Source organism: Dreissena polymorpha, chromosome 7, assembly GCF_020536995.1.
Source record: "Dreissena polymorpha isolate Duluth1 chromosome 7, UMN_Dpol_1.0, whole genome shotgun sequence".
NCBI lineage: Eukaryota > Metazoa > Mollusca > Bivalvia > Myida > Dreissenidae > Dreissena > Dreissena polymorpha.
In genome coordinates, this window is record NC_068361.1 from 78107208 (window position 1) to 78121499 (window position 14292).

General features: G+C 38.0%; 1 protein-coding gene across 2 annotated transcripts; it reads right to left on the reverse strand.

Moving 5' to 3' along the window:
• Positions 1-913: 913 nt before the first annotated feature.
• LOC127839307 (DBH-like monooxygenase protein 1) lies at positions 914-12130 on the reverse strand. 2 transcript variants are annotated; one of them, XM_052367606.1, is made up of 12 exons: positions 11734-12130; positions 10623-10767; positions 7356-7505; positions 6874-7050; positions 6474-6560; positions 6006-6191; positions 5532-5634; positions 4946-5118; positions 3139-3348; positions 2682-2741; positions 1744-2004; positions 914-1188 (listed from the first exon to the last, which is right to left on the reverse strand). In XM_052367606.1, exons 1-12 carry the CDS (start codon positions 11865-11867, stop codon positions 1108-1110), a joined length of 1767 nt encoding a protein of 588 aa, XP_052223566.1. In that variant the 5' UTR covers positions 11868-12130; the 3' UTR covers positions 914-1107. The 2 variants fall into 2 exon arrangements, with proteins under 2 accessions (XP_052223566.1, XP_052223567.1); XM_052367607.1 differs by lacking the exons at positions 10623-10767; positions 11734-12130 and adding an exon at positions 8418-8499.
• Positions 12131-14292: the final 2162 nt, after the last annotated feature.

A 14292-nucleotide genomic window follows, 5' to 3' on the forward strand; every position in this document is an offset into this window, starting at 1 on the left:
TCAATGCGTTTAAAATGTTAATACAAATAAACAAATAACAAGGAATAGTTCATTTAATAAAGTTGAAAACACATTCTTCAGACTTTAATCGCTTAATGAAACCATATTGTGCTTATTGCGATGTTGAGAAGGGAAGTAATAAAATCATTTAAATGGTAAAGTACAGTGCATTCAGGATAGAATGCAGTTTACTCTATAGCCATATAATCTAAAATTCAATTGAACCAAATGTGATATGTTAATCACCTCACTGTGCTTAATCCGTTTTTTACAAAAAGTCTTATTCAAGATATGTTAAATAAATATCAGTCATTTACTTGATGTCGTGTTTATGAGATTTGTTCACAAACTTATGCTTTTGAAACAAAATGTTATTGTATTCACAAGTATCAGACTTTAAAGGGATCTTTTCACGCTTTGGTAAATTGACAAAATTGAAAAAAGTTGTTTTAGATTCGCAAATTTTCGTTTTAGTTATGATATTTGTGAGGAAACAGTAATACTGAACATTTACCATGGTCTAATATAGCCATTATTTGCATCTTTTGACGATTTTAAAACCTAAAAAATATAAAGCGTTGCAACGCGAAACGATTGAATAATTTGGAGAGTTCTGTTTTTGTCGTTAAATTTTGTGAAACTACGAAGATTGCTTATATAAGGTATAAAATACTTCAAGTATATGTACTCGGCGGAATAGCTCAGTAGGCTAAAGCGTTTTTACTTCAGGACTCTGGCAGGACTCCAGGGGTCACTGGTTCGAAACCTAGGCCGGGCAATGTTCTTTTCCTTTTTTTAATTTTATTCTTGATTTTTTACTGGAGCTTTTACGATCCAATGTTTACATTTATCGATATAAAGCATTTAATGAATAAGTTAAAAAATGCCAAAATCTGTGAAAAGGCCCCTTTAATAAGAACAGCCTCATGTTTTAAATGGTTCTGTAAGTGGGTTATCCGTTTAACACGTTTTTACACGATGATATACATGTTTTCACCATGGCACTCGGGTCAGTCTGTGTTTCAATTAACCGGATATAATAAAAACACTCATGGCACTTTGACGTTATAACGTCATCTTTGATATTACACCCTCTCGTGACGCCATCTAGACGCAGGTGCGTGTTTCTGTGGGCTGGTACGGTGTCTGTATGGTGATATCAGTCTGTTGGAACCAGTCCACGGCGTACTGGAAACACACACAAGAAATATCTTACAAATGTAAGACGCCATTGACATAGACAGTATGACGTCATCATATAAATAGAGCTGGGTTCTGTGAAAACTGGGCTTAATGAAATTGCGTGTCATCCCAAGTTAGGTTGTGCAGTTCGTTCAGGTTAATCGGGCATGACACTTTCCGCCCAAACTTTATTTTCGCTAAGAAGATACTTCCTTTAAACGAAACATTTTATAAAAGCGGAAGGTTAAGTCCCTGATCATATTGTGCAGTCCACACATGCAGAAAGCCCTGTTTTTCCAAAACGAGGTTCAAATCCATGGGAGCTTATATGATCAGAAAGCCGCAAATAAAACCAAACAGCTTAAAGGTAACTGTTTATGACCAGCTATGAAGTTGAAGCAATGCACCATTGTTAAATGCCTATGCAATCTATTGAAATGAAAACTTGCGATTTAAATCCCACAATGCACGAACCTTCCCTTCAAAAGACCACAAAATACCAGGAACCAAATGGTATGATTTGCTACACGAAACATAACACTCCGATTCTATTGTGCCTACCGAGGGATCTTGTCTGGAGGACCAGCACTGGGCGTTCTCGATGGAGTTCTGAAGGGCGTGCTTGAGGTTAACGCGCATCACGTTGTTGTTCGACCAATCAGTGGCGAGCAGGGTGTTAAAAACGTCACTTCCGTTCACCGGCTGGCCGATTTGATTTCGCAGCTGGTCGTAGTTGGACCAGCTCATACATCCCTCTAGCATCTTGCGCGGGTAGTAGAGAACGTAGGCTCGACACAGCTCGTTGTCGGGATGCCACCCACCCTGGAGTAGAGGTGTGAGTTATTAAAATTGCTATCAAACGCCTGGACACATGGGCATCGCCACTAGAGTGTGCGTATGTCATTTAGTGAGAATGGATAGTTCCACGGGGCAAGCTGGCCTCAGGGCGAGCCCAATTAAGGAGCTTCTGTATCAACAGCCGACACAGGTTGTGATTTTTTTATAGAGTTTGTCGAAGCTTTAATGTTAATCTACTAATTGCGTGTATGTAATTAATTACGTGTTATCTTTATAATTACCATCCCCACTTCACGATATATTGACTGTTGAAGACGATATTGCATACCAGATTAAGTAAATAAAATTAATCAATACTTATATGTTTAGCATTATCTACACGGAACGCACAAAAGGCATACTTTTAAACAACACATACTCTTAACCCATGTATGCCTTGCGTCTAGAAAAAATGCCTTGGAAAAACAGCGTAGACCCAGATGAGACGCCGCATGATGCGGCGTCGCATCAGGGTCTTCGCTGTTTGCTTAAATAATTTTCTGTAAGAAATATTCTAAATATAGAAATAAATATACTAGACATCCCTAATTTTGGAAATAAATTGATCCGATTTAGAAGGACGGTAGAGTCCACTAGGCATAAATGGGTTAATATGTTATATCGTTTGTATACAGTATATTCGTACTACAAACATAACTTACCAATGTGGGGAAGCCTCGGGTCGAGGAATCATAGGTGCACTCCAGCATCAGGTGATCAGTCTGTAAGCAGCATCAATACCATCAACATACGTGACATCGACATGTGTTTAATTATATTAATCTTTTGACAAGCTCACGTGTGTATATGTACATAGAATACATAGAGCGTGAATACATGTGTGTGGAAAGCATAAGGGTTGCGGTTTATATTTCTGTTATCCGAACAACGTCCGGCATTCCGAACGATTAAGTATGCGTCACTAGCAGGCGCTCAAAATGTTAAAATATGAGAAATATTATTCATAAGAAGATAGTTAACTATTAACTTTTCACTAAACAAGTATTTGCTCTAGACGAAAAACGCCAGTGGCAAGTGATCTGTTTTCTTTTATATGTATAGCAAAATAAATTGATATTAAGAGTATTCAAAACAGAAGCTTTGTAGACAGCAACTTACGAAAGACACGTTACGTCGCTTCTCTGCCACGCGGAACGCCTGCTGGTCACTGTCGAAGGCGCCGTCATACGCCAACCAGGGGTTCTCCACGTACGCACCGGAAGACGTCTTCGTTACGTGACGTAACTTCATCTCCGTTGCAAGATCGTGCGAGTGGAACTTGGCTCCAACAACTGTCATCGGTAGCGCGTTCTGAGTACTGTTCATTCCCTGAGGAGAGAAATTGCCATTTCATTTACTTCTGTTGCTCCCATTATCTAAAGGGAAAACTAATGGACAATAAGACTGATATGAGGATATTTTTAGATTGATGCATGGATGGTTAACGACCGGGCGGGCGGGTGGGCGGAATGCATGGATGGTTAACGACCGGGCGGGCGGGTGGGCGGACTGCATGGATGGTTAACGACCGGGCGGGCGGGTGGGCGGACGGCGTAACACCGGTGGTTTCTGGTCATCTTTAGTTCTTATCAGCTAATGCTTATGTAAATGTTTTGCATCATGCATTAATAAAACGCATGAAGAGGTATTTGGGATCAGTCGTGTAAGGGTCAATGTGACGTTACTGACGATAGAAAAAAAGCCTCCGCTGAATGAATTCAGTTTGAATGGATGTATAGTGCTGAAATTGTGCATGTAGACAGCTTATATGCAGATCTACATTGCGGCTGAAAGTGTGCATGTAGACAGCTTATATGCAGATCTACATTGAGGCTGAAATTGTGCATGTAGACAGCTTATATGCAGATCTACATTGAGGCTGAAAGTGTGCATGTAGACAGCTTATATGCAGATCTACATTGAGGCTGAAAGTGTGCATGTAGACAGCTTATATGCAGATCTACATTGAGGCTGAAAGTGTGCATGTAGACAGCTTATATGCAGATCTACATTGAGGCTGAAAGTGTGCATGTAGACAGCTTATATGCAGATCTACATTGAGGCTGAAAGTGTGCATGTAGACAGCTTATATGCAGATCTACATTGAGGCTGAAAGTGTGCATGTAGACAGCTTATATGCAGATCTACATTGAGGCTGAAAGTGTGCATGTAGACAGCTTATATGCAGATCTACATTGAGAGTGCAGGTCACAGTTTTTAAAAATAGAAAAATGTCATCACTTGCCAAAATAGAGGATGAGCTACCGGTTGAAATGAACTTGTTTATCTTTATAAAGCTATCAAAGTCGAAGCCAGATCATTGGCTTGCGTTCGAATCAGTGTGTGCGCTCCCCCTGCGTTGGTTCGTCCAGCAGGTTACATGCAATAACATTTTGGCAACATTAGGCGCACCAATGCGGCAAATACTCCTAGATAAGGCAGCCATTATAACAGTAGGTCTTGGAGTTTCACCTGCAGGATTGCATTTTGTTCAATTCTTTCCTAATCAGGAACAAAGTGGAAATTGCTATAATATACTAACAGCATTAAACCAGAAAAAACTTCTAATTACTCACAGACTATTCAGGTTTTATGCTGTTTGCTGCTCATCAGTATCTAAGGGATGAACATATTATCTTTAAACTTGAATATTTTCAGAAAAGTCTTTAATTAATTTGATTTTATCATGGACTCAAAACAGGTAAAAATATTATCTTAGGGGTAAGAGGTTTAAACGGTAAGCAGATTTAAAACCGTGATCAATATTTTTCCGGATAGTCTTATCCATGTTATGCAGCGTTCGATGGCATACATTATTATGGTCATTCTTGCCCATTAAATGCAGCGTCCAATAATATAAGTTTCAATGACATTCTTACCATTGCATGCATTTATCAATGAGATTAGTTGTTTCGAACGTTCTTACCCATTGGATGCAGCGCTCGGAGCAGTATGCCCGCTGCTGGAAGCTCGGCTCGCCCGGGGGGATGTACTGCAGCCAGTTGGGGCTGATGATGTTACCCATGGACAGGAAGGCGGCATCGTTGGTCCGCAGGTCCGCTGTGTACGTCAGCTGGATACCGGAACTGTCCACAAGATCTGCGCGATAGACGGGTTTTTGTAAAAGTGGATTTCCTACTTACGGGATCTTGTCATTTCATGCTTATTGGCTCTCTTAACATACTTATGTCACTATTATGTTTTTAAACGCGGGTTAAATGAAATTCGACCATAAATCGAATTTTATAGATAACCTATTAATGCAGTAATCTATTTGTTATTATAAATTCGAAAATAGATGACAAATACATGCAGATATATATCACGTTAGTTGATGTGTACCCGATTACCGATATGTACTTCTCGCTGATTTTTTACAACATTTTCAATAAAAATATCCTCCTTATTTCCAATAAACATACACACATATTTGTATTTTCAATTAAATATCCGAATGTGGATGTTGAACACTTTACATATCTAGTCCATGCACACGTCTGATGGGTACTTACTTGGTGTTTGCAGCTCATTGACATAGTGTGTGGCCAGCACGTACAGGTTCGATTCCCCCGTGCCCCCGATAGGGATACCAACGTCTTCCGGTAGGTAGAAGTCCTGTAAAGGTAATGTACCGCATATTAAGCTTGTTGTAGATTAGTAGCTGCATTTCGGAAAAAAAGAATCGACATTCTTTTTTTCAGATTATGAAACAATATTACTGGATATAAAATAGATTACTAGTACATCATTCCATTAGATATTTTGTTCAACCGTATTTTATTTCAACAACAAACACTTTTCCAACACAAAAATGCTTTCAACGAACAGGCGTTTGCGTAAAGTAAAGTTATCACAGATAATTACAAATAAAACAGTTACACCAATGTTTTTGCATCATTATCGACAACCGAAGTCATTATTTCGGTAAAGAAATACACCACGATGCCATATTTAACACTAGGATCAGGCGACCACGGTGTGATCACCTCTTTGTTCCTGTGCCCGAAGCTCGCCACGTGCTCGCGGCAGAACTGCACGTGATCGGGCGCGTCCGAGAAGCAGTTGAAGCTCGCACCGTTCACGAGTAGGCTGGCGGGGTCTGCGATGCGGCACCTGTAGAGGACCATGTGGTCCACGTACTGCTCCATACCGGGGCTGAACACCGGTGACATCTGAAAAATAGGCGTCGCATTTTAGCTTTAAAAGTCCGTCATCGCCGGCATACAGCGAGTAATGGTAATAATATTAAAGACGCTTGAGTGCATATTTGCGATAAGCATTTATGCACATAGCATTAGTTATATGATAAAACGTTTTAAATGTATTCATCGATTTAAAAAACAATCATTACAAAGCATCCTAATATCATATAATAAAATGTCCTGTTGCACTAACTGTCTGATCGACATTATTTAAGTTATATCATCGTATGAGCTTAATGGATGTATACGCACCTTGATGATGTGATATTTAACGTTAACGTCGCTGAGGTCGAACAGGCGACAGTTGTACGTACTCGTATTTGCAACCGGGATCGAAAACTGAAAACATCAGGACCCAATTAACAGAAAACAAACCCACCCAAATAATCTGAAAACAAAATCCTTCAAAACCTTATGAACTAAAATCAAATTATCCAAATTCGATCGTTAACTAAAAAATTGAGGTATACGAATTTCGGAGCAACATGTCAAAAACGGCAAAATAATCATAATCGGAGCGCGATTCCAAATTCCGTCATAATTTGATCTTGAAACAACAGATCACAAATGTGACCGTGGCCTTAAAACCCCAACGTGGTAAATGAAAAGATCACAACGGAACAAAATACGAAAGCTAAAGTTACGGACTTACGTTGTCATTGGTGAAGTCAATCACGCTGCTGTCGATAGGAAGCTCCGCGGGCGGATGTGACGTAGTCATGAGAGACACCGATTTCCGGCCTCTCACGGTGTGACGTATCAGGGGGTTGGGGCTGGTGACGTCAGGGTCCTCGGTGTGGTACGCATAGATAAGACGCTGTGTGTCCCTCTGAAACAACCAAGCGCTTTACGTAACGATGCCGCAAGTTTGTTTTCAACAAATCGAGATACACATGTAACAGCTTAAATCGACCCATACAAATCACATGACAGGGATTTACAACTGTTATAGAAACACGTACCGTAAAGCTAGACCATTAAAAAAACGTTGTTCTACCATAAAGCTACTAATAGTTTTGCCAAATAAGGACACAATAAAAAATACTTTTGTTCGACGATCTTCGTCAGCAAAACACATTTAAATAACACATATTGACTTCCAACAAACGTCAAGCGTATCAACATCTGACGTACGGTTATCTTGAAGTCGCCCAGCGTGTCGCAGGTGTCGAGTGCCCGAGTGAAGCCCAACACGGTCCAGCCAGCCTCCTCGTACCCGTAGTCGACCAGCCAGTCCTGGGACGAGTCGACTGTGGGCGCCTCGTACCGCTCCGTGTGGTAGTCCTGAAACAATACACGGAGATCAAAGCACTAAATGGCTTAAACATTTCGACTGATAGTCCTGATATATTGAACAGCGTTGCATCATATGGCTCTGTCTGATAGCCATGACTTAAATGCTATACAATAAATTAAATGGTACATTTATTTTGCACTGCGTGTAGTCTTTAAAATCATTGTAATATAGGCTATTATTCTATATCCAATAAATTCATCCAATCGGCATTCTTCATATGTACCACGTGACCGTCCAATATATTCCGGTATTGGATCCAAAAAGTCTGTATTTTTTCCATATTGGACAGTTGAGTACAAGTGCACTAAGCAATTGTTTTATAACGATAAAAGCCGTTACCGAGAAAAAGTATCCGAATGTACTATAATCGATTAACACAGGCGATATTTTGCTTGTATGTCTCTTTTTAATACTTTCCTATTGAAAATATGAGAGGAAATAAAAAAACGAATCGAGAATGTGATATTTAATTATTTTTTATTGTTAGAAATTAAAAAAAAAATGCAAAAGCAAGTGATATTGTTATTGCTAGAAATTGAAAACAAATATGCAACAGCAAAACAAAATGACAACTTTAATCCAATGTTAGCCTAATTACATCTAAGTTACAATGATATGCATTTCCATTTTCCATTTTCTGTTCTTCCATCCATTTATCGAAATGCATTTTAAACCACAGTATTTGTTGATAGCGTTTGTACACATGCTCACCATTCTGACCCAAAGGCCAAAACACAATTTACGAATTCGTAATGCTGTCGGAGCGAGTTATTTTATTCCTATCGAAGTTAACAATTATGCATGACAAACACACACTCCGAAATACGTTTTGCCTTTTGGATTCGTTCAATGCGATCAAAATGGTATAATTTGCTACTAGATTTATTAAACACTACCACCTCCATATTGTTGTCCCTAAAATGCAGAGTCTTGCTTATCCTAGTATGTTTCGTCAGAGAAATGACGTCACACAAGATACGTCATAAAGTGCGTAATCAATGAATGAAAATAAAAATACGGAAAGCTGGTTTGGTAATGAGGATATAGAATAAAAAGTTTATTAGACGTTTAAACTGTACAATACGTGATATATTTGGACTCGCACACAGTTTGAAGTCATATTGGACTCGCCTAACGGCTCGTCCAATATGACTTCAAACTGTGTGCTCGTCCAAATATATCTCCGTATTGTACAGTGAAACGTCTAATAACCTATAATTACCGGAATTGTTTTCTCAATGATACACGCGATTACACATTACAATATACTGACTATAGCAGACATCTATTGTCTAATGTCTTAAGATCATACTTCTGAAGTTATTGTGTGATGCTTACAATTACCAAAACTCTTTTAACGATATTGGACCTATATGCGTCCATTATCAAATGCAGAAAACATTAACAATTTAGGATGATCTTTTCTTTTTACAATGGCAACTAAACAAATAAGGTTATATATTGGTCGTTTTTTTAAATATAAAACTTATTACACAGTTAGTTTACATGACAATTTTGTTCATTTTTAAAATGCTTCGAATTTAAAACGGTTTATTCACGGCGTTAGATTCCCCTTAATTTAACGTTTAAAACAATGCATGTCTCTTACAATGTTTATTCATAAATTCCAAAATACATTTTAAGTATTTGGTATTTAATGTACAAGTTTTATAACCCGAAACGGACGTCATAGTAATAAATATGCAGACCAAACATAATTAATCTTATTTCAACAATTATGCAACTGAAGACACATTAAAAAGGTCGAGTAGTGTTTACTTTTACACGTTTTTTCTGTCAAATAGTACTATTAAATTTCACGCATGGATTTTCTCCTAACGTTTTTACATTTTATAAATATCCAACGGTGTATAAGCGTGATATTATTTCGATATCCTGTCGGCGTTCCAATACCTTGTATGCCTGAATGTAGAGTGGAACATTCAGTTAATATTTCATAGAACTAGTTCAGTTATCTATAGGCGTTACAGGCAAAATAAATGCACGGTTTGAGAAGAAAAATCGCTTAACATATACTAAGCATTTACAGACACTGTAGTTTACACAGTTTTAATTACAACGTGGACTCCATTTATTTATTCTTTAAACTTTATTTACGCAAATGTTGTTTGATTCGTGAGAACGGTTATGTTTGAAACTATGATTATACTAATTTTCAATATTCTATTATTTATTTTTTAACCAATATTCGATTGTTATGACGAAACTAACTAACATTTCGCCTCTAAATCACAAACATTAAACCTGAACATGAATATGTCATGTTGGCTGACAACAATAGGAATATAAATGTTTAACGGTATATTTACTCGTCAACTCAACATATTTATATACAGAAAAAACAATACTCCTATTGTTTTATTAATTATTAATGGTATCTACGAAGAAAAATTGCAACCAAATGTTTCGTTATTTGACACGTGCTCTTTAACGCAAGTTATGCTTCAGTTGTTGTTGAAGGAGTATAACGGATTGGGTCCAATTTGATAAATATGTAAACTCATTATGTATTACGAATATGGCTACATTGTATACACAAAACGTAAATCCATGAACTGTTACAAGCAACTGTACATGCAAAATAATACAATACTGTTATGCTATGCATATTGCCATACTGCTAATGAGCTATACAGCTTAGGTGACGTTGACGTCGTGTACAAAATCTCTATTTAAGGTCAATTCAGTCCATACATTCCGGATAGCTAAACAAAATTAAACTCAGTTCTCGTGGTAAGCTTAACCCTGTACATGTCTAAACACAAAATCAGTCAAATCTCAAATTAAGGTAAACTGATTCCCTGTATTCCGGATAGCTAAACACAATTTAAGTCAATTCTCGTGGTAAGGTTAACCCTGTACATGCATTCCGCATTGCTTAACACGATGTCAGTCAAATCGCGTGGAAAGGTTAATTGAGTACATGCTTTCCGGATGGCTAAACAAAATGTCAGTCAAATCTCGTGGCACGGTCAATTCAGTCCACGCTTTCCAAATATCTATAAACATTTTATATCAACTCTTATTTAAAAGTCTGCCATTTAGCACGCATATCGCACCCAATCTGCTCAACACCTAGTTACCTGGAAGTGGACCTGGTTTCCGGCTACCCAGCCGATAATGACGTCAGCGGGCACCATGCGTCCGTCACGCGATATGCCGAAGCCGACGTAACCGAGAGTTTTCACTTGAACCTCGAACCAGATATGAGTGGCATTAAGGCCCCATCTGAAAACCAGCGAAACATAGCGGAAACGTGATGAAACAACACAATAGGAACGCCTAAGAAATTATTCAACAAGTTTTTGTATTCTTGCATATTTTCTCTTCTTTTTAACTTCATACTTTTATTTGCCAATTGCTAAATGCTTAACAGAACTTTCAAAAGCAACATACATATTCCAAAGTTTATGTTTACCGATTGCTCGATGATATTTTCCTTTTTATGCTTATAGATAGCTTATAAACCAGGGATGTTTGTATAGGTCCCTGTTATAAATAACCATTTGCCATTTGGTAATGAACAATGCGTATACAGGACCCTTCTCATCGAACATTTTTTTTCTTAAGGTGGTCAATTGGCCGTCTGTTGTGAAGTTTAGTTATTAAAATGGACACAACCAGGAGCTAACATAAGCCGGATGTAAATATGTACAGATTTGGACACATTTTGATATGACGTAATTGTGCTTTTTTTATTGTAGATTCATAATTATTTGTTTAATATGTATATGCCATAAATTAATGTTTTAAGCTATTCACTGAAAGTTTTTATACAAGTATGTTTACCATTTATTAATATCATACATAACGCATGTACACTGGGGCTGTATAGATTTGGTTCACCGTTTGTTTCCTATTGTTAAGAAAATGATATTGATAAGTATTCGATTGTTATAGAAGAATTTAAGTTGAACTGATTTTACTAGCCCAATTGGAATTCACGAAAAAGAATCATTCAACTGTATCCGAGTACATGAGCTTCTGAGAAAGTCTTTACATGTCTCAATTTTTATTAGAACTTAATTGCATTCATAAAAAATCAAGCACCACATAAGGACGTGTCGAGCCATATCTCATCAATCTGTATCGAGGCATTTCGCTTTATCATGTTTTGACAGCAGCATTTTCAAGATTCTTTTGTTAAAATGCATCCCATTTATGCCAATGTGAACATTCCAATGCGTATCTTACCTGAGCACATAGGCGCCCTCATGGTCCATGTCGGTCACATACGGGTACCTCGTGTTAGGGGTCCGGTCCGGCATCTGGCCCCATACCACGCCCACAGACATCAAAAAGGCCGCAAACATTCCGAGCCGCAACATTTCTGTGTGCTTTGTTTTCAATAATGTAACTGTTTTTCAAGTCAACTGTCCTGTAAATCACAGTAGATATGTATTCACTATGTTTTGCAATTAAAGCCGCCCCTTTATACTTTCACAAATAGTGTTTTACCTCGCACAATTAAATGGTATTTTTTGAAACGGTTTTCAAAAGGTTAACAGCAACAAGCACTCTGGCTAATACTATGTCGTTTTAGATATCTTGTTTTTATTAAAAAAATGTACAGATGTGCTGACACCAAAATCACAACAATAAACCTTAATTAAACAGAAACCATAACCACCTTTACCTAATTGCCGACAAAAACTTATGAGCGACACGACTGTATCGCTTTATAAACCACATTCACACACAGTGTTAACCGATCAGTGTCAACGTAAACAGACCACGTGACGTCAATACGTCAAACTTTTACGTAAGATGTTAACGCAAGCTAATTAACGTTTTATTGTTGTTTGTACAATGCAATGATATACAATCATTAATTACTGGCGTAATTTTGACGTATGATGTAAATTCACACTTTGGATACAACAATAATAATATATTTCGGCTGAGATTCAGATAGTAAAATATAAACACATTGTTTAGATAAACTGATCCCATGGAACTTCTGAACATTATTGGAATATGTACTATAACACGAAAGTATACATTTAACATTTGAATATTCATCTTCTAGCAATCCTAAAACATACACTTTTTAAAACGATAAAGAAGCCTAAATAGATTCTTGTACATCTCGCGTTTTCTAAGACACTTAACGCTGACTCGTGTAACGGTACGCGTTCCTTAAGGCTGACTCGTGTAACGGTACGCGTTCCTTAAGGCTGACTCGTGTTACGGTACGCGTCTCTAAAGGCTGACTCGTGTAACGGTACGCGTGTCTTACGGCTGACTCGTGTAACGGTACGCGTGTCTTAAGGCTGACTCGCGTAACGGTACGCGTTTCTTAAGAATGACTCGTGTAGCGGTACGCGTTCCTTAAGGCTGACTGGTGTAACGGTACGCGTTTCTTAAGGCTGACTCGCGTAACGGTACACGTTTCTTAAGAATGACTCGTGTAACGGTACGCGTTCCTTAAGGCTGCCTCGTGTAACGGTACGCGTCTCTTAAGGCTGACTCGTGTAACGGTACGCGTCTCTTAAGGCTGACTCGTGTAACGGTACGCGTCTCTTAAGGCTGACGCGTGCAATGGCGAATGTTCGCGCGAATCGGTACCTGCATTTTAAGGACGGCACGTGTATGACGCTCTAAGTGTGTTTCTAATTACTAAAGTGAAGACTTCGTTGACAATTATTGGCTATATTTGTGCGCATTTCTTGAACCTTTGTAATTTAAAAACAAGGTACACGACGGTAAATAATATTGTATATAATACAAACTTCTCTTTGCTGTATGTTTGATGTTTGTTTGCTGTATAGTTCAGTGCAGTTAATTGCAATCTCTTTTTTTATAGTTTCTCACATAGCATGCACATGTGGTTAACCGTAGTCAAGTGTATTTGCTCCACACGATACTTTCTCACATAGCATGCACATGTGGTTAACCGTAGTCAAGTGTATTTGCTCCACACGATACTTTCTCACATAGCATGCACATGTGGTTAACCGTAGTCAAGTGTATTTGCTCCACACGATACGCCTTGAGCAATCACATTTAACCAGAAGAGTAATGTATTTAAACTAAGCGATCCATTTTTGAACAATGTTTTTGTAAACCTAGTCTTAGATCAAAGCAAGTATGTTTAGGTCCGTACACACAAAATTCACACGAATCGGGCGTCCAAATGATGCATAGCATTGAAGCATCATCGCGTTTTTGAAAACAATTAGTTTCGACTAATTTCTTGTTGAATACCATGCCGTTTAAAAATAAGTTAACACAGTTTATCATACTACTATAGCTAACAATTCAACAAGAGCTGTCTCCATCGGAAGATACATGCCCCCGAAAAACGCTTTTTTCGAAACATAAACGCACACCCTGAGTTCAAAGCCAAGGTCAAGGGGGTCAAAATGTTTGTGCGAATGGAAAGGCCTTGTCCATATACACATGCATACCAAATATGAAGGTTACATCTGAAGCGACATAGAAGTTATGAGCATTTTTCGAAACCTAAACGCAAAAGTGTGACGGAAGGACAGACAGACAGACGGACAGTGCAATCACTATATGCCCTCCTTCGGGGGCATAAAAACTCAATAACTGTCAAGGTCTCAATATAATGGTACATTTATCACATCAATTAAGTTTGCCTAGCAAAAAAATTAACTTTGTTTCGTAACAACATATACAGAACAAAGAAAAAACATGTTTAAAGCTGAGACGTTAACACAAAAGAACAAAAACGTATTGTGATGATTATATCAAATTCGTTCTAGTTTTAATTTTCCTTTGATCCTT